The sequence below is a fragment of the Ctenopharyngodon idella genome, chromosome 17, assembly GCF_019924925.1.
Source record: "Ctenopharyngodon idella isolate HZGC_01 chromosome 17, HZGC01, whole genome shotgun sequence".
NCBI lineage: Eukaryota > Metazoa > Chordata > Actinopteri > Cypriniformes > Xenocyprididae > Ctenopharyngodon > Ctenopharyngodon idella.
In genome coordinates, this window is record NC_067236.1 from 33,500,480 (window position 1) to 33,521,506 (window position 21,027).

General features: G+C 37.5%; 1 protein-coding gene across 4 annotated transcripts in view; it reads right to left on the bottom strand.

Annotated features, from left to right (window-relative positions):
• The window catches only part of ttll5 (tubulin tyrosine ligase-like family, member 5), a 120,133-nt gene that overhangs the window by 34,436 nt on the left and 64,670 nt on the right, over positions 1–21,027 (bottom strand). For all 4 annotated transcript variants that reach the window (XM_051866899.1, XM_051866897.1, XM_051866898.1 and 1 more), the window contains exon 28: positions 12,107–12,225. In XM_051866899.1, coding sequence (XP_051722859.1) covers positions 12,107–12,225 — 119 coding nt within the window. The remainder of the gene's footprint in view (positions 1–12,106; positions 12,226–21,027) is intronic.

Here is a 21,027-nt window from a genome sequence, read left to right on the forward strand (position 1 = left end):
TCTGACCCCATTGGCATTGACATTTTTTCTTGTTTTAAGCATAAAGTCACTTCATTTTGATGTTTTTATTTTTCAAAACTTAATATCTTAAGTCATTTTGCTTCTTAAGTAAATATATCTTGATTTAAGAATGTTTAGGTATTTGTAATGGAAACAAAACAAAAACACTGATTAAGAATATCCTTTTTTTTTTTTTTTTTTTTTGCAGTGAAATACACAGGAAAATAAGTATTAATGTTGCAAAGTACTTCAATTATGAAACATACAATTTCAGCTGTAAAGCACCTCTACAGAAGACAATAGTGTCATTAATCACTTTATAATCAGCTTATGAATAAAATAATGTGTAATGTAACGAATGTAACCAAATTTCTTCATGGCACATATAAAATGAAAGCTAAACACACTGATTTAGTGAGCAAATATTATATGTTATCATGTAACTGTTATCTGTAGCTTTTCATAGACAAAATATTCTGGCTCAGCCCACATGCACCAAAGACATTTTCCATAACATGCTAGTTGAAAGTTTAACTTGAGAAATACTTTGAGAATACTTCATAAATAAATATATACGTTACCAGACTCCAAATAAAACACACTTTTGTGCTTTTCAAAGCAATTCTGGAGCAATTCTCCATAGAATGAATTGCTTATATGGCCGCATTCTTCGTTCGTAAGTTGCCTTGGACAATAGCATCTGGTAAACATATAAATGTTAATGTAAATACAGAAGTGAATTATTATGGAATAACTCCATAAACACCAGTAAAAGCAGTTCTTGTGCAACAGGCTACATGAGAACAGCAGAGCCAAAGACACTTGGGATCACAAAGTCATGTGAAAAGAACCATCCACCCATGCAATTCTCATTTCTCATAACGGTTTGTGTGTTGGAAAAACAATTGGTGACCCATGACACAAGCTCAAATGACCGCCACCTCACCACATCTACAACACAAACCTCCGTGTCAACCCGAATATCAGCATAGCTACTTCCAAACAGACCGTTGACATTTCATCATCTGCTTCAATACCAGTAGAGCAAACATGCTTTCCACAGTAAACAATAAGAGTGAACTGCCAGACTAAATCTGAGGAACGTGGGATCTTCGCTATTAGTGTCAGTTGTATGCATGCGCTAACTTTCTGACATGCTGATATGAAAACCAACACGACAATGCAAGCCATTGTCGGTTAGACACAATGTTAATCTAATACTAACAATACATGCTATCACTGAAGAAAAATGATGATAAATGAAATAATATTTTGTTGAAAATTCTTGACTTCTTTTTCAGCATATTGCTCAGCATATAAAATCATGAGGTCACACATAAATGAACCCCATAAGCAAGAAAGGTCTGCTTTCAGAAAGTTATTAGTGCCATACAATAATGCAGCATTTCAGGGAACAGTGCAATAAACGCATTGAGATGTTGCTGATGCATGCCTGCAGTCTGAGCTGGGCTCCAGCGTGCCGTGCCGTGCCGTGCCCCTGGCGTCCGCGTTGACTCATTAACACAACACTGTTATCCTGGGGTGGAATTTCTCACTCGCCAACCAGAGGAAAGTCCTGTGAACCCCAAGCCATCTGGGTCCAATTAAGGTGAATAAAAAGCTTTTATTAAAATGAGGGCAGCATTGTATCCCTTACACCTATTTTTAGTCTCTCCACCTCTTAAATTCGACATGTGTGTGGGAAACCTTTGTATCAGCAGTAAAATAGCTATTTTGCTACTCCTTTTTTAACAGAGGTCAGTCTGAAACATCTGACCTGGTGTTGCTGCTCTCAGCACAGAAAACTACTTTATCTATGTATCAAAGTCAGATCCCATACTGAATGCCACTGAAAAATAGCTCACATGCATGCACTGTGCATGCCTTGCATTATGATCATTGTTCATTGAACTTAGCATTGAACATTAGCCAATATAGATATCATCTAAAACAATGGGCAGTGCAGCACCATTATGTACAAACTCAATATTTTTTAAAAATTCATGGTTAAATATTATTTTAAGGTGATGTTTCCTGTAACTACACAAATAATTATTGAGTAGTATTAATTAACTACATGAACCTTCTGTAGAATTAAGGTTGGTTGGTTACTTGTAGGGCTGGACGATAAAACGATAATAATTATCACAATATAATTTTCCTCGATAAAACGATAACAAGAGAAACACTGAGCGCAATGATACAGTCAAAAGGACTTTTCAATCTACAAATCGTCATCATTTACCAGGAATTTACTGTAGTAAGACTAACTGCACCATGGTATTGTGGCAGAAGTGTGGGAAATTGATTGATATGGAATTTTATTATATTATTAATGTAGACATGTATTAAAGGAGTAATGGAATATAATTATAGTATTTTTTTATTTTTTTTTTGTGATTAAGCTATAGCATTTGTGTATTTATACTAAATGTACTTAGGCTATTGTTTTTCATACAAATACCACAGAAACCATTTAGTTACATTTTACCATAGTAGTGTCAAATGTGCATTTCTAAGAGACAAAACATGACCCGTTTCATGATTTGAAACAGGTGATCATCACTCGTTAGCACATGCAGAAACTAAGAAATTAATTTTTCTATTAAGATATTTATTTTGTTCAGAAAAAAAAAAAATACTGGAAAAGTGTAAAGAATTCAAAAACGTGAAGTGCATTGTCATGTTCTGACAATAAAGGGTAGTTTAAAACCACAATTAATGGTTTGGTTTCTACAACTTTCACTTCGGAGCAAAAATCTGCCTTTAAACTTGAAAGAAATAAAGATTTGAAATTTATCGTGATAATTATCGATATTGACTGATATGAAAAATCTTATCGTGATAATTCTTTTGGTCATATCGCACAGCCCTAGTTACTTGTATTTATGCATAATTAGGGCTAGATTTACTAACAGCTTGCAGCAGCGCAAACTCTCTTTTGGCATTAAAAAACTACTGTCGGGATTTACTAAAGACACGCAGTGCAAAATGAGTTGTTTTTGCGGCTGACCTTATTGCATATGCATTTGTAGGAGTTTCCCTTTCAGATGCAAAATTTATGGGAGGAGAGTATTTAAATTAATCATGCAACGTGATTTACTAATGTTTGCGCTGGTCAACTTACTGGTATTTGCGCCATTATTTAACACCCCAAAAAAGCATGTCTTAACCCATTTTGCGACATGGCTGCAATTGTTGCTGCTCGGAGGAGACACCGCAGAGAACAGAGAGCGCGTGGTAGAAAATATTTTCCAATCTTGGAAAATTCTTTGGAATGCCAGAGTAAGACGTTATCCGTATGTAACAAGTTGTGCCTGTGTCGACCCGCACCTGATGAGAGCATCAGCTCTGCTTATTTGTGACCCAACGCTCTTTAATTTGCGCGTCAGCAGTAGATCACGTGCAAAGCTTGCCACTCCCATCGCTGCATTCGTGGAATTGCGTTCTCTCGCTAATTTGCCAAGTTTAGTAAATCTGGCCCTTAATATCCCATTCATTGTTAATACTATAGTAAGTACATGTAACATATGTAACAATGTCACCTTTAAACAAAATGTTACCAAGTTTACAAAGCCAGTGTCAAATTGCGACCGGTTTCCCACAATGAAATGAACCGAACAAACAAATAATGCTCTGCTGAGACATTCACATATTAGAAAATAAACAGCCAGTTTTCTAACATTAGGCTCCTTTGGAAGGTTGTATTATTTTAGTCCAGTGATCCTGTTGTAGTTCTTGTCGGAGTGAGTGGATGGGGCTAAAGAGGTAATTATGAAGAAGTAGGCATTGATCTCTGTCTTGTGCTGATGTATTCCTCTCTATTATGTAATAGAGCAAAACGAGTCATTTTGGCAGCTTGCTTTTAATAAAAGCTCTTTTCAAGTTTTAAATTCTGAAACTTGCGGTATGTTTTTACTCTACAATGACCGCTTGTATGTCAAACAATCAGGGAAAAAATGACTTCTCAATTCATGACCTCTTTAAAGTTGCAGTAAGCGGTTTCTGAGAAACGTGGATTGAACCAACCACCAAAACACACTAGTAGCCAATCAGCAGTAAGGGGCGTGTCCACTCATTAGGGGGGAGGTGCCTGTGTTGCATAGCGTGTTTGTGAATTTGGGGGTGGAGCTATAAAGATAGGGGTGTGGTCCTTTTGGGTAGGGGCGTGTTTGTTTTGGTGATTTGAAATATCAACAGAATTTTTCAGAAATTGCTTACTGCACCTTTCAATTGAACAGTATTTCTATGTTTCTACTACTGTGAGGGAGGTAGAGGAATGCTGAATCGGTAGGGAGTGACAGAATCCCCCAAGAGTGACTAAGGAGGAGACGTCTCTGGCTCCAGACCTGAGGAGGGCTGCTGAACGCGGGATCCTTTTAGTCATCATTTCTCAGGTCCAGGCTCAGGTTAGGGGCAGGTGGTCAGGAGGAGGACAAGGGAGCATTAATGGCAGTGAAGCACAGAAGATAATAGTGCCTCATAGAGCACTGCAGTGAAATTTTGTTTGGCCTACCTGTAAGTTCCCTTGACTAAAACTCAATAAGATTTTCCCATTTGGCTTTGAGTATTGCAGGGAATAAGCTCTGCGGCCAACAAATTTTATGATACTTACATGTTTTTTTCATCATGATAATGAACACAGAATTTATGAATTTTGAAGCAAAAATACAAATCGCTAAAAGTAAAAAGCTAAACGAACTACACCACGGTCACATGACTTCAACGTCACCATCAACAACTCCTTTAGTCTTTAAACATTTTCCATGAACGTTTGCGATTTAAAAAACACAACAAGGCTGTGAAAGCAACTAGTGAGTAGATGAGTTTATCTGCAACTCATTTATGGGTTTTGGCCTACAAAAACATGTCATCCCTGCAGCAGTCTATTATTGCCATCGTAAATCGAACTCTTTAGTGATGTGCTTGATGCCGTGACATGGCCGGGCCAGGCACTGAGATGCAGACAGTTTGAAGTATTTTCCTTTAAAATATAGTACTAATTACAAATAAAATTCTTCATAATACAAGGCAGTGCATGAATCAGTCGCTCACATACTGACACTGAATTGAGTGGTCTGATCCTAATAAACCTCAGCAGACATCGATATATATGACTGTGTGCAAAAGTTTAAAGGCCGTCAGTGGGAGTAATCCTGAATTACTATGGTCGGCATGAGGAGCCAAGGTAAAGCTGCTCAGTGAGACGCCACATTCTTCCAGCATATGACACAATCCAAAACCTAAATATTCAATAATTATGACATTCCATTACCATCCTAAACCACGTCTATTATCATCATCATCATGTGCAAGTGGTACCAATAACTTACTGGAAATGAATGTCTACGGACGCCAAGAAAAGAGGCAGCTGAAACAGCCGTCCAAGTGGAACTAAAATTACCCAAATATTTCAGGCTTACGACAACGCTGCCACATACCTAATGTGAAAAATAATAACCCAACCGTTCGCTCAGCTGCTGGATTCGGTTAGCAAATGGCCATTCTTCATTAGCATTAGACTAAACGTTGCAGTACAGTGAAGGGAGGAGCTGGTGGGAAGGACAACGGTTTGGAAGTGCTGATCCAGCATACCTGGCAGTTCCTGGCTAACGCAACTTCAAAGGTCCCTACTTCTCTTTGAAAGCCATTACGCTTGAACCCCCTTGGCTTTGACAACAGTGCACTTAACGGCTTCAGCATGTTTGGCACAGACCACTGGCCCCAAAATCTTGGATGTGGAGGAGGTGCTCAAAAAAGCCCCCAAACATTAAAGACAGCACTGAGTCTGCACTGAGCAGTATATCACCAGATATGATGATGCATTATTAAATGAATGTTCAGATTCAGATTCTCCTCTACATTTTTACTCTGCTGCTCATGCTGCATGGACTTTTGGTCAGATAATTGTATATTTCATGCATTTGATTCTGATTCCATGATTGTCTGTGATGTTTGATATGTATACTGCATTGTTTCTTGTATTCCCCTGTTTTGTTGTGCTTTGAGCTCTGGAAAAGCGCTATATGAATTAAACTTATTATTATTATTATTATTATTAAAAAACATTCTTAAATCAAGATACATTTACTTGCAAAGCAAAATGGCAAGATATTAAGTCTTGCTTTCTGGAGTTTATCCTTAAAACAAGAAAAAATAAACTTAATTTGGAGGTAAAAAGTTTATTTTTCTTGTTTAAGCATAAACTAAAAAAAAAAAAAAAAAAAAACCCACTTCATTTTGACAATTGCACAAAAAAAAACAAAAAAAAAAACAAGACTTACCATCTAAACTTTCTTACATCAAGATACATTTTACTTGAAAGGCAAAATTAAATAAGATATTAAGTCTTGTTTTGTTTTTTGTTGAACAAAAATTGAATTTTTATCTGCCAACAGTGTCAGAAAAATGATCTTGTTTTCCCTTTGAATTAAGTTTATCTTTCTGACCCCATTGACCTATGTTTTATCTTGTTTTAAGCTTAAACTCATTTAATTTTGAACTTTTTTTTTTTTTAAATCAGAAAACATTCTTAAAGCAAGATACATGTATTTGAGAAGCAAAATGAGAGGGATCAGAAAAATAAACTTGTTTTCCTTAGAATTAAGTTTATCTTTCTGACCCCATTGACATATGTTTTATCTTGTTTTATGCTTAAACTCACTTAATTTTGATACATATTTTAGAAAACAACTTAATATTATGCCATTTTGCCTCTCAAGCAAATGCATCTTGATATTTGTGCTGGAAAGCAAGACAAAAATACTAAGAAAATAATTTTTTTAGCAGTAAAGTACAAGGTGAAGGATAACGGCAGAAGAATTTGCTTTGGTTTTCCTGTAGTTTGGCTTGTAGCACACAGTAGCCAGCGGAAAGTTCCAGCCAGATGCCTAACAAACGGCATGCCACGTTTTGACCAGGAATGAAATCTTCCGCTGCAAACAAAAGCAGATGGGCAGAATCTTCTGGGAAAAGAAACAGCATTTTCTAACCGTTCATCCCCAAAACTATTATATTTAACTGGCCATTAATCTCAGTGGAAAGGACTGCAGCAGAACAGTTGAATCCTTGTTTAACGTCTTTTCCACCCTCCACCGCTTTACAGTCAATGTAATGGAAAAAGTCCTAATATTAGCGATGAGCTGCGCTCTTAAATATGAGCCCTGACATACTGAAGCAAAGCAGTGATAAACCAAACGCAGCCATCAGAAAGAGAACGCTGGTAAAAGTGACCGTCTGCTTTAGATATCACCATAAAACCACACCGCCATTAGCATTACAGATTCTATATAACGGCTGTTCTTTCTTTGGTGGAAATAAAAACATTTTAAAAAGGGAAAAAGCCAGACATTCCAGGAATTCCCTGACAGTTCCATACATAAGGAAGGGTTGGACTGGAAAAACAGTGGAGGGAGATCAGGGCCAAAGTGTCTGCGATTGTCACTCGCATATCACTGTAAAAATACAGGAGAAACGGCGTGTATTTAACCCTTCCACTGCAAATACGCTTCACGCTCATGACGTTCATCCTGCTGTGATAGTACAGATCAGAAGCTCTGATAATATGACACTTGAACAGTCTTCAGTCTTTCACCCCCTATGACTTGGTCTACCGCAGTACCAAACACTCAGCCAAGCTTAACATGTATCCGTACACAGAGGGCGAGGAAAACAGCGGGACGGGACTGATTTCAGAAACACCATTCTAGAGAGCACACTACATGGTCATAGATCATGGAGGTAGTTTAGAAATGCTTCTATAAAAATGACATTTACACCAAATTTTAGACTCTCAGCTCTCTTAAAAGATTCTTCAGAGGCCATTAAACTGGCCTGTAAGTTTTAATGACTTCTACCAATTGGCCAACATCGACTAAAACACCTCTAAAATTGTCTGAAGATGATTACACTGAAAAAGTTCACAGAATACTTTAATAAAGCACTTTAGACTGCAGTTCAAAAAAACAGTGGCTGTTGACTACTGAGAAAGATGAAGGTGCTTTCTAACTGCACTGTCTTTTGTCTCACACTGTTGATATTGTATAAGCAAAATGAACAGGTGAAGATGCCCTCTGTTCGATTATATTTGGCTGGCTCTTCTTCATCCCAGTAGTCTTAGGCTCCGTTTACACCTGGTATTAAGAAGTGTTTTGGTCGATCAGATCACAAGTGGACAAGGGAGACACATTCTCGTTTACACCTGGTGTGTTATTCCATCTCTTTTGTCCACTTTCAACCACTTCTGTCCTGATTTCTTCGAGGGGAGGGTCTATGTGTGGGTAAATGTATGGGCCTTTTCAGGATGAAATAATCTCACAAAATGTACACATGAACGTGACTGGAGATGACAGAAAAACAACATATGGTGAGCATCAGCTTTTGTTTCTGCTCTGACAGCCACAAGACCAGCCGAACGTGTCGTGTGTGTGTGTTAGAAATCAGGAATGGTGAGAGAACATTGTGCATAGTTTTTTGTCTTCAAACCAAACTTGGGTCTTCAGCCAACAAAGTTTAAATCCCGTCCGGCTAGCGCGCTTCGCATAAAGTTTACACATTGGATCAGTAGGCAAAGAGTAGGCGATCTTTTGAACACATTCGACCACATGAGCGTCTACACTACGAAAGCAATCCGATTCAAATGCGTTTTCGACTACCTCTGGAAGTGGTCAAAAGTGGACAAGCTCAAAACATTTTAGACCCCGTTTACACCTGTATTTAGCATCATCCACTTGTGATCCGATCGACTAAAACGCACCTTAATAGCAGGTACAAACAGGGCCTCAGAGTTTATACTGACACCTATTGGTGTGAATGGAAGTTTTTAGTAGTCCATTTTACACTGGAGCTGTTTATCTTTCTTGTCAGCTTTTTCTCCATTTCATGACATAAATAAAATGCTCATTCTTTGATTCAGTCCCTTGCAAAATGTTGGATTTCTCCTTTTTAATGCATTACTGAGTTCACCTTTAACATCTAAATCAATGTGAATTAAGCATTTGCTATATGCTGCACGTCGGTGGTGGTTGAGATTTCCCCCGCTCCATATGCGACAGCAGCCATATTGTGCCAGAACGCCCGACTACACACCAATTTATTGGTGGAGAGGAGACACAATGATAAAGACAGTCATGATATATTAGGATAATTAGGAGGCTATGATGATGGACAGAGGCCAATGGGCAGGTTTGGCCAGGATGCTGGGGTTACACCCCTACTTTTCTCGAAGGACATCCTGGGATTTTTTTTTTTTATGACCACAAAGAGTCAGGACCTCGGTTTAACGTCTCATCTGAAGGACGGTGCTTTTTGACAGTATAGTCTTCCCCATCACCATACTGGAGCTCTAGGACCCACACAGACCAGGGTGAGCACCCCCTGCTGGCCTTACTAACACCTCTTTCAGCAGAAAACTAGTTTTTCCAGGTGGTCTACCATTCAGGTACTGACCAGACTCAACCCTGCTTAGATTCATCTGCAGGGAGATAGCTACTGACATCTTCACTGTATGAATTAAATATACACTAATTCTTATTAAAGCTACTAAAGGTACTCATTTAAAGCACAATGAACCACAAAAAAAGAGATCTAGCAATTAATCGTGTGCACTGAAATCCATCTGTCAGAAAAGCGAATTGGCTTCTCTTTCGCCTCTTTGCACTTTAGTGGTTTAAAATCACTTGAAAGCTTAAACTAGCAAGTCTTTAAAACATGTAAAGGATGAACTTTCATGACGATGCAGGGTATAACTGCAATAGAGATGATAATCCATAATCTCTACCATTGTCAAATTTTATTGTGTCTACCGGTATATCGTCCACCCCTAATGTGAATATTTGATAAAATGCTCCAATTTCAAAAGATTGTGAATGTCTGAAAAGATGCATGGATGAAGTAAGGGCACTAGTAAGAAAGAACACAAAGTTCTGCCATGAAACTCTAGATGGCGCAGGCTGATGGGTCCTTAACTCAATCTGGTTGCAATCACATCATTCTCTATAGGGCACAGCTGATTGGGTCCTGTTATATCAGTAGCCAATGAGCTCGCTGCTCAACCTTCAAATAGCTTTTGCTGTAGCAGTTGCAGAGCGCTTTCAGAAACCCTCCACCTTCCCCAGCTCCACTTGTATATATCAGCTACGGGTAGCTCATGTATGCAATTGTACAGCAGCAGCATTTCTTACTTGCTCACAGCAGTGTGTCATGTATGTATTGGCAGTAGCAAGTCCTGTACTTGCTCTGCTGCAGAAGCAGCAATAACAGCAGTAGCAGCAGCAGATCTATTCCTCCAAGATCAAACATATCGACATAGTCATATACATAACCATGCCAATCACTCCGAGAGTTGTCATGACAGACGTGATCTTATCTGTCACTCAACTTTCATGACTTGATTTCATAATTGATGAATTTTGCAACATCAACACTGTTATTGAACAGAACTGAATCAACATTGAATTTAATTGAGCTGAATAATGACACTATTATCTTCTATAGAGCTGCTTTAAAGGGGACCTATTATGCCCCCTTTTACAAGATGTAAAATAAGTTTCTGATGTCCCCAGAGTGTGTATGTGAAGTTTTAGCTCAAAATACCCCACAGATAATTTTTTATAGCTCGTTAAAATTGCCACTTTTTGGGGTTGAGCAAAAACGCGCCATTTCAGTGTGTGCCCTTTAAATGCAAATGAGCTGCTGCGCTCGGCCTAAGAGGGCGGAGCTTCAAGAGCTCGTTCTCCCCTGTCAGGATTCAGTCAGGATGCACTATAATGACAGAAACTGTGAATACATGCTGCATGGAGATAGAACAGGTATAGTTTAGTTCAATTACGGTTATAGCTTATATTGTCTTCTTGTTTTTATCCACTATATTAGTACAAGCCAGTTTGCCGATGAGATTTATAACGTTTATTGTACTTCACACAAAAGATGAAGCATCTGTTTTCACTCTAGAAAATCACTGTAAGAGCTTAATAAAACACAGTGCAAGTGTGCATTAAAATATTATCCATAAACTTTTTTTCTCTCTCCCTTGCATTATCATCAATATACACAACGAAGTACACAGAAACACTTGTTACAACTAACAGTAAATAAATATATAAAGACCTTATGCCTTTTCGGATGGTGCTCAAACTTTATATCTGTAAATCAACTCCGATGAACTGTAATAAAGTGCTCTCACCTTCTATCCAGTATCACTCTGGAGACTGTATGTTTTGTATTGTCCCTTTGTATTGACATTCGTTCTCAAAGCAGTCAGGTGTGAAATGATTCGTGCAGACATAAATGAATTTCGGTAGAGTTGAGGGAGCATTTTCTTTGAAAGCAAAATTAGTCCACCTTGTCTTTGCGGCTCAGATTTAGGGAGTAAATGGAGAGAGCTATGTGGATTAATCCATCCAGCTACAGAACACCTAAAACACTTGGGAGACGTTCCCTCGTCTCGGACTGTGAACTCGCTGTGAACTCGTTCAGGGCGGTTCTATGTTAAAACGGCTGTGTCTGTCAACATTCGTGGGCGGGGCCTGTGGCTAATGTGACGTCACACTGCCAGGGATCTGGAAACGGCTTGTTCTGAGACACTGCTTATGATTTATGGGGATTAAAAAAAGGAGTGGGTGGATTTTTATCATTATAGGGTGGTTGTGTACACACACTGCCAACACACATTTATGTCCAAACACCATGCAAAAGTGAATTTTGCATAATAGGTCCCCTTTAAAGCAGAATTTGATTCATAATTGATCAATTGTACGACATTAGCACTGTTATTTTCCTGTTTATTGATGTGAAGCTGCTTTGAAACAGTAAATGTATTGTGTAAAGCATTATATAAATAAATGTGACTTATGACATACCAGCCAAAGGAATACCAATAGCATTACAGAATTGCAATAGCAAGAAAATAATTGCTCCTTGAGAACAGAATTACTATAAAGATAACACTTGCACAATGTGTCTAGTATATATAGTTACGCTCAAATACACACAAAACAAGTCATCATATCTGAATCACTGTGATGTGAGAAACACAACAGAAATGAGCACAAAAGTACAGAACGATCACAGTGTGCTTGGGTGTGAGAGTGAGCGCACAAACACTTACCCAGAGTTCCCAGGGGCTGCGTCTGTATGCACTGCTCTCACAGGTCCAGGTCGGACCCCAGGAGCCAACGTCAGACCCCCTTTGCTGAAGAGCCCATTCGACAGGTTCAGATTCGTCAGCTGTGGGGAAAACAACAATCATCTACACTGCAAGAAATGATTTTCTTCTTCAGTATTTTTGTCTTGTTTTCCAGGACAAATATCTAAACATTCTTAAAATGACACATTGACCGGAGAAGCAAAATAACTTAAGATATTAAGTCTTGCTGTCAATGGGGTCAGGAAAATAACCTTGTTTTCCCTTTTAAACAGAAAACAAGACTTAATATCTTAAGTCATTCTGCTTCTCAGGTAAATGTATCTTGATTTAAAGTCAGTATGAAAGGGATGTTATGACACACATGAGCACACATGCATATTCAGTTGCATCTGTGAAATAATCTGTCACGGACGGGCAGAAATCATGTCCACAGTTAACACATTTTCTGTTCCAATATCACTGTAATCTTTTTTTGTTCTATTGTTTCAGTCTTTTATTATTATTATTATTATTATTATTATTATATATTTAGTATTCATGCCTTTCTGAATAAGGCATTTGGCTTTATGCACATTAGTCAGATGTTCTCTTCCTGCCGTCCTGTTGACTGATCTTGACCAGAATAAGCTGCAGAGTGGACCTGATTTTATTGAATCACTGCTGCCATGACACTAGCAGAATTCAGTGAGGATTCAGGCAGACCTAAAAGCCGACTGACCTAGAAAAGCTTGACCTGCACATTCTGCACTCATCTGTTTGTTTAAGTGTCAGGCCGGGCGAACGGGAAATGTCAAACATTCTTCAGAGGCAGGTGTTTAAGACCTCACTGAAGGAGTTTATTTTGAAAGAAGGCAGATTTTAGCTTATGATCTGCAGTTCTGTCAACAGATATGAAACCCTCGATGCTAAACGGCACATTATTTCTACAAGTTACTTGAGCTCTCAGACGTTTCTCACAGTAGTAAAGAGAGTGATTGCACAGTATTTAATTCATATTTCTGCATCTGCAGTACAGAAAAATGACTGATCTTGTAGTTTTTTAATTGCCTAACTTTTTGTATTGCAGTGCATACATTCCAACAATACATGCAAAAAATATCCTGTTTCTTAGGAGAAAGGACAATTAAATGTGCACTGAGGCAAGTTTTTATGTTTGGACTTCATACTGACACCTATGGGTGAAGCTGGAGGTGGCCAGAATCGCTTGTTCGGACATTATATTTTTCCACTCATACTTGTGTTGTGTGTACATTGTGTTTGTTGCCACATTGTTTGATTTGCTTGTTTAGTTTTTTCAACTGATAGTAAAATGATTACACAAAAATGTATTTTTTTATTATTATCAATATTTACACTTAAAAATGTTAAAAAAGAACAAAAATTTGACATTTGCACAGTTAATCGGAAAAACTGCAATATGGCTTAGAGCAATTATCAAATCACAAAGGCTGCTTTCTCTTGCACGTAAGACATAAGTGTGTGTTTTTTTGGTAGTATTTATGTGTATTTAACCCTTTGGTGCATACGTTTGCACCGGTGTGATTAGAACGTCCAGTGCATCACGTGATCAACTGCTAAATTCAAATGTGCTTTCGCGTTTTGGCTGGTGCTGAGACAGTGATGGACGTGCTCAGCGCTTGATATATATTACAACTATCCGGTGTTTTCAACCGTATAATGTTTCTTTGCGGTTTCAGACGTTTAAATATATGCGCTGTGTGTTTCATAGTGAAGTGTTGGGGAAAGTTACTTTTAAAAGTAATGCATTACAATATTGCGTTACTCCTTAAAAAAGTAACTAATTGCGTTAGTTACTTTTTATGAAATGTGCTGCTTTACTTTTGTGTTACTTTTTTCTCACCTGGGCTGGGCTTGCTTGTTTGTTTTTAAATGAGAACAAAAAAGTTCTATTTTTTGACAAAATAAGGTCCTTTCACACCAAAAGTCAAATGAATAAGCCTCAGGCTGAAGGAAATGCATTTTTACTCCTGTACAGTAGAGGGCGCAGCTCAAACAAACCTTTCAGCCGTGCTGCCATTCTGGATTAAAGAAGAATAGGATACAAGAGAAGGAAGTTCAACACTCTTATTTCTAAATCTAAAGTAATTTCTGCTTATTAGTATGGTTGAATTAGATCACTGAAGGTCAGCAGCAAAGACATTGGTTAATAAAGTGAGATTAAATACATAAAGTATACTTGTGTAATTTAATTTAAACAGGTTTGCGTAAAATTCTGAGATTGCATTTCACTGTTTTTATTCATTTTTAAGGAATAGTGAATGTTTTTGTGCAAGTGAGATGAGTAAATGCATGTTCACATTTAGTCTAGAACTACAATACCCATCATGTTCACACATTACTCCTCGGTACTTACGATTTCTCTCAACATGCGACAAAAGAGCGGTCAGTTAATAAATGTGCAAAAGTAACTTGCGTTACTTATTTGAAAAAGTAACAGATATTTTGTTGTAAATTGAAAAAGTAATGCGTTACTTTACTAGTTATTTGAAAAAGTAATCTGATTATGTAACTCAAGTTACTTGTAATGCATTACCCCCAACACTGCACAGCACTGTGTTAACGTACACGTGTTCAGCTCATGATCCGCCGCTGTTTTCAGCATCTCAGAGCGGCTCGATTCACTGTAAATGCTGCTCCACATGAACTCCATCTGCATCTGCTCTGAGTTTGAGTCACTTTAATGTGCATTTGGGAACAAAACATGCGCCAACCATCTTCATATACTTGAGAAACGCTTTATGGGATCCCTGCGGTTTTCCTTCAAAATAAAAGGTTTTCAGCTGTACTGTAAAATAAAATATTTTTGTTAAAAACTCATTTTTTGAAATATTGGAATAGTATTTCTTATTTTATTGAATATTTTTATTTAGTTATAACAATAATCATAATAAAAATACTATTAATAATAATTATTATAGTTATATTGATATATAATCATAAAAGGTTGACCAATTTGTGTAGTACAACAAAAAGCAAAGCAAACCTTGACCTTAAATAAATAAATAAATAAATATTAACAATTTTTTTTATCAGAGAAATTGCAATTAGATTTCCCCCAAATTGTTCAGCCTTATTTTTATTTATTTATTTATTTTTTTAATAATAGTAATCAAACAATTTTGGCAAAATTGGACCTTTAAATAAATACATTTTTAAATCACAAAAAAAAAAAAAAAGTCATATTTGGAAAGTGCCTCATGTTTCCCTCTCTCTGTCTCTTCATCCCTAGCAAGAGGTCTAAATATGGCTAGAAATGAATTCTAATTTAAACGATATTCCAGTAAAACTGTGATGTTTTTCCATTAATAATGATTAGTTGTGATGGTGAGTGAAATATGTTACTCTCTCACTCTCTTGCACAGAAGGAACAGCAGCAGAAAGAGCTTCAGCCGGTGTGAATACTGCAGTGTTGAACTCAACCTATATTTGGAGCTACTGTAAATGGTGCGAGGTGAACAAAAATGTTATGCTGGGTTATGATGATGGTTTGTGCAAATGACCCGTGCTGAGGCTGAAAGGATCTTTATGAAAGTCTACATGTGGACAGCTGGCAGAGGTCAGGAGAGAAACAACCTGAGACTTCTGAGCTGCTGAATGTAAATTCTCTTGTCTTTTTCATACACTTCAGTTGAAAGTATTTGTTATAAAGCAACAGTAACACGATTTTCAACCTGCTGTAAATTTACTCTTAAAAATAATAAAACAGAACAAACACTCATAAGGCTTCAATTGCTATATTTTCACTCATTTAAGCAGTAATTATTTGAATGAGGTGTTTAAAATGGCTGCCGGTAAAGCCAAATTTCCAAGGCAAAGAATGCAAGGTTGAAAATGCCAACCACTTCTGGCGGTTCATTAAATTATTCCCACAAAATTACATCTAAATCAGGAAACGTTATTGCCAATTAACAGAATGTTCCACTGCCTTTAAATTTCAAACGCAAAACAATTTCACCATAGTCAGTGAATGCGAGTGTCTTTTACACAAATGGGAGGTTGTTACCTTATATACACATTACATACTCTATTTTTAATCTACATACATAGATCTATATCTATTTTTATGACATGTCATGTAGTTCCAGACTTTCGATTTTGCCAGAAAGCACAATTTCAGTTGATGTATTTGTTCAAGCTATTAAGCTGTGGAGCGGGAAGGAAAGTCTCCAGCGTGACATGAGCGAACTCACAGTAAACTAATGTAAACACCTTCTAGAGTAACAGTGTTCAGTAACATCAGCGTCAGGGAATCTGTGTGGTCTCAAAGAGCCGGGAGAAACGCTTCAGGTGCTCAACAGAGAAAGGGGGGCATGAACTGATCTCACCCCTGTACTTGGTGCCAGTTTGTAACATTCTTTCATTTATAAGAATCAAATAGTTTGAGGGGAAACTGCCTGCTTGTTAAATATCAAGAGAAAGCGCCTCCCCTGTTGAGCATCTGATAATGAGACCACACACACACACACACACACACACACACACACACACACACACACACACAGAGTCGTGGAGCTGCTTCCTCGTATCCTGCTCCTGACAAACACATTGTGTCTCTGGATCCGCCAGCTTTATTCAGACACCCTCCAGATTTCGCAGTGTTGCGCATTATAACCAATCACACACATTTCTGTTGAGCTTATGAATGCAACAGTCAATCAGAGGCATTGAGATTAGTCACCAGGGAAAATGCTGGAGATTGTGATCTGAATCCTGAATCCTGCTCTCTTACAGATTCTCCCATCATAAACAACAATGAGCATATTTGTGTTTATTTTGTCAGCTATTTTTTTCATTTAGTCTTAGTCCCGTGTCCTTTTTAGCTTTTTATCATATTTACTCAACCTATCAGGGTTTTTTTTGTTTGTTTGTTTGTTTTTTTTTGTCAAGTTTTTGTTTACTGACTCTTTCACAGACAAAGCCTAATCCTGGCTTAAGACCCGTTCACACCAAGAACGATAACTATGAATATAACGATAAAGATATAGTTTTAAAAATCGTTCTAAATATACAAGAATAGCAGTGTCCACACCACCACTGTAATGATAACGATATAGAGGAATGATATTGTTGGGATCATTTTCAGAGCGATTTCTTCCAGCTGTTGAATGATAAAACACTGACAGCCAATCAGAATCCATCCTAATTTAAGGGTTTGCGCATTTAAAATCGCTGAGGTCCAGAAAAAGCCACCACTGTTTGACGAGTCAAACCCCCTTTTCAAGGATACATGAAAGAAAATGGATATATGGAAAACAATCAGAATAAATTATGAGAAGTATTAACGATGAGATCATTATGTCAGGCTAGCATAAAATGACCTCAGATATCCAGCGCTAGTTTCGACAACATTGTCTTGCTTTCTTTGAAGTTGCAGTGAAAAAGACTAGGCGTTGTTTTTATTCCACTATATTGACTTCGTCAGCTAAATTCACTGTTAGATTAGATCGATTACACTAGCTATTCACTCAAACATAGCATGCTGAGGACATCTGCTGGTTAAAGCGTGTAAATGCAACAAGAACAGCAAAAACATGTTGCACACACTTTGTAACCGCAGCGCGTGAGCTTACGAAAAAACAGACCGTTATCGTTCGTTGGTGTGAACGCAAATATAGTTATCATTATAGTTACTGCTCTTGGTGTGAACGGGGCTTTAATCTAAGCCCTGTCTGTGAAACTGGGCCTAAAAATCTCTGAATTTTAGTCTAGATTTAGTCAATGAATACATATTTTATGGCGCTAAAGGCAACCTGTAACCCGCGTTTTTCCAACCTTCTACCCGTGAAAGTGCACTGGAACGGCAGTCAAACCCGTGACTCGTACTAGATCGATGTACTCCCAGTTCCGCTCTCTGACGTCACATAGCCCACGAAACAACAATGGCAGCTAGTTTTCAGTCCATTGAGTGCTAGAATAAATGAATACCAAATACATTTCCAAATATACAAATAACGTAAAAATCAGCTTCTCTTGCCTTATGCGCCGTTTTTCCTCCTCTGTTTCCCTCAAATAAGCAAGGAGTAAGTACCTTTGGCGATAGAAATGATTGTAAATGAGCATAAGCCCCCTACGGTCCGCCATGCTGGTTTGTTTACATCTAGATACCACAATTCCTTGCGCTCAGGCAGTTTGGCATGACTTGCCCGAAACGCTACAAAGTCGTGGCTTGAAGTCATGACTTACGGGCTCAAAAACCTGTCTGGAATGCAGCATTAGTCATGGTGTATAGAGACAGAGCGACACGCGTCATAATCTGAAACCACACCCACCGATGGGGAAAACAATCCAACCGTCTCCATTGACTTTGTACTGTGTGAAGCTGCCTCCTTGTCATTTCTGACTTATTACAAAAAACAGAACAATGTCTAAACGCTGCTATGTGACAGCGTGTACACCAAACAAGCTAAAAAACCCAGAAAAACCCCCCAGAAGTTTTTATAAGCTGTCGACTCAAAAAACAAAAACAAAAAAAAACAAGCGTTTAAGGACACAAAAGTGGATACAGTCGATTGAGACAGAGCGCAACGTGTCATATTACTCTGAGAACTACACTGGAGGGGAAAGTAGGGAAATATATATAAAACTTACATTTGGATATTTGACGTACCAGTGACTAAATGTTTACTGCACACGTAGGCATACTGAGGCATACTGACTGTCAGGATCCCACAATTTACCCATTATTCCTGCTGATGCTTCACGTCTTATTGCCTGTATCCACTTTTGTCTCCTTAAAGCCTGGCTTTTACGGTTCGGTAGCTTATAAAAACTTAGTTCTGGGTTTTTTAGCTTGTTTGCGGTACACCCTGTCACATAGCAGCGTTTAGATTTTGTTCTGTTTTTTGTTAGAAGCAAGAAATGAAAAGTAGGCAGCTTCACACGATACAAGTCAATGGAGAGGGTTGGATTGTTTCCCCCCCCGGTGTGGGTGTGGCCTAAATGCGCTCTGTCTCTATAATGGTTAAACTTATGATCACAATTATTTTGCTCAAAATTGTAATCTTGATTACTCAGCATGATTGTTTGTTATCTGAGAATCAGAATTGTTGCACTTTCAACTATAAGCACAAATCAAGAGAATGTCAACTCATACGCATGCTTTATTTTACTCATCTTGTTTCCTGATTTGAATAATTTCATATAAATTAACACACACTCTAACATTATGTTGAGAGTAAATCAAAAATTTCTCTCAAAAGCTAAAATAGTTGAACTTCCTAACAGTAATCCCAATAACTATAAATTATGTTCATGTTTTTTTTTCTATTACTGTAAAACAAGAGCAAAAAGACTTTGTATTGTCACACAGAGGTTCATAAATGCATTTATTCTGCAACCACATGTCAGCACGTGGGGAAGGAGAGAGCGAGAAAATAATGGGCTTTTATTTAAGTTCAAAATGAAATAAAAGACAAACATAAACTACCCTGTGTGAGGAAAACACAGTCCAGGGTCGGTGCTATGATCATATGCTTTCTGAACTGCTGTTTTCTCACCGCTGGCATTTTTGTTGTGTTTATTTTGTTATTGAGAGGAAAGTGCGCAGCACATATTTACATATTCATCTAAACGTCTCTCTCAGCAGTGTGGACCATGCTGGGATGTCCGTTAACAGTATATCACTTAGGCCTGGGTGATAAAACGGTATCGATATTTATCAACGGTACGTCTTAATCGATAACAATAGAAAAAAGGTTTGATATAACTCTCAATATAGTTTCACTTAAATGACGCATTACGAGTGAGAGTTCAGTTGCGCAATTGCCACGTGAGATTAGAACACACAAACACGTGAAAATGAGCGCTGTACCTGTCGGCGACGAGGAGATTGTGAATAAAAAAAGAGCATGTCAGCTTGTCAGTGTGGCAGTTTCATGGTTTCCTTACGTCTAACAGTTGATCTACTTCAAAGTTCATCTTGAGAGAGCAGTTGTCATGTCGGTATTAACAGCTGCACAGTGTTTTCAACCACACAGTATCTTTATTTCTGTGCTACAAATATTCAAATTATCACAGAAGTACTGAGATTATAGTTCAGATAAAACACTAATGTCTATGTTATAGATCAAAATAGAGCAAATCAGCTTTTGAAAGAAACTTGAACGTGCTGAAAATGACGCATTTATCGATTACATTGTTTCACCACCAGGTGGCGACAAGTGACTGTTAAAAAATGTATTTGACGTTGAATCTTCATTCAACAGATTCTTTCAAATACACTGATTCATCCAGTAATGAAACAAGAGTCATTGAATCATACTTTTTTTTTTTTTAAATAATTAATTCAAAAATATTTAAAATTTTAAAATAGAATTTTAAAATTTAAAATAATTTAGTTGACATTCAGAATTGTGATCTCGGTTTGAAACAAACAAAAAGAGTTTCTCAATTTATCCAGAATTGTGCAGCTCTAAGTTTCTTTAACACTTATTTATTTAATCTTCATATAAAATATAAAAAAAAGATTTATTTCCATTTTATTTTGCTTTGTTTTAAAAATTATTTGTTGTTTGCGTTAATTAAAAATGCATTGGTTAAATTCAAACATTTTTTTTCTATTAAAATTCTTTTCAATAATTATCGATACCGATCAATATGAAACATTATATCGTGATAATTTTTTTAGCTGTATCGCCCAGCCCTAATATCACTGCAAGGGTATTTCCAAATTCTTTTTACTTCTAAGTGAAGAACGAAAAAGAACTTTGCCGTGAGTATATCAGGGCATTGAATCATGTTCAGTCTCCTGTACGTTATGTGTGCATGAGTGCTGCTGCTGCAGTTCACTTAACGGCCACCGGTGTCGCTAATAACAAGGGTTTCTGAATTCTGATTCTATCTTTAACCAAAAACTTTTCAAA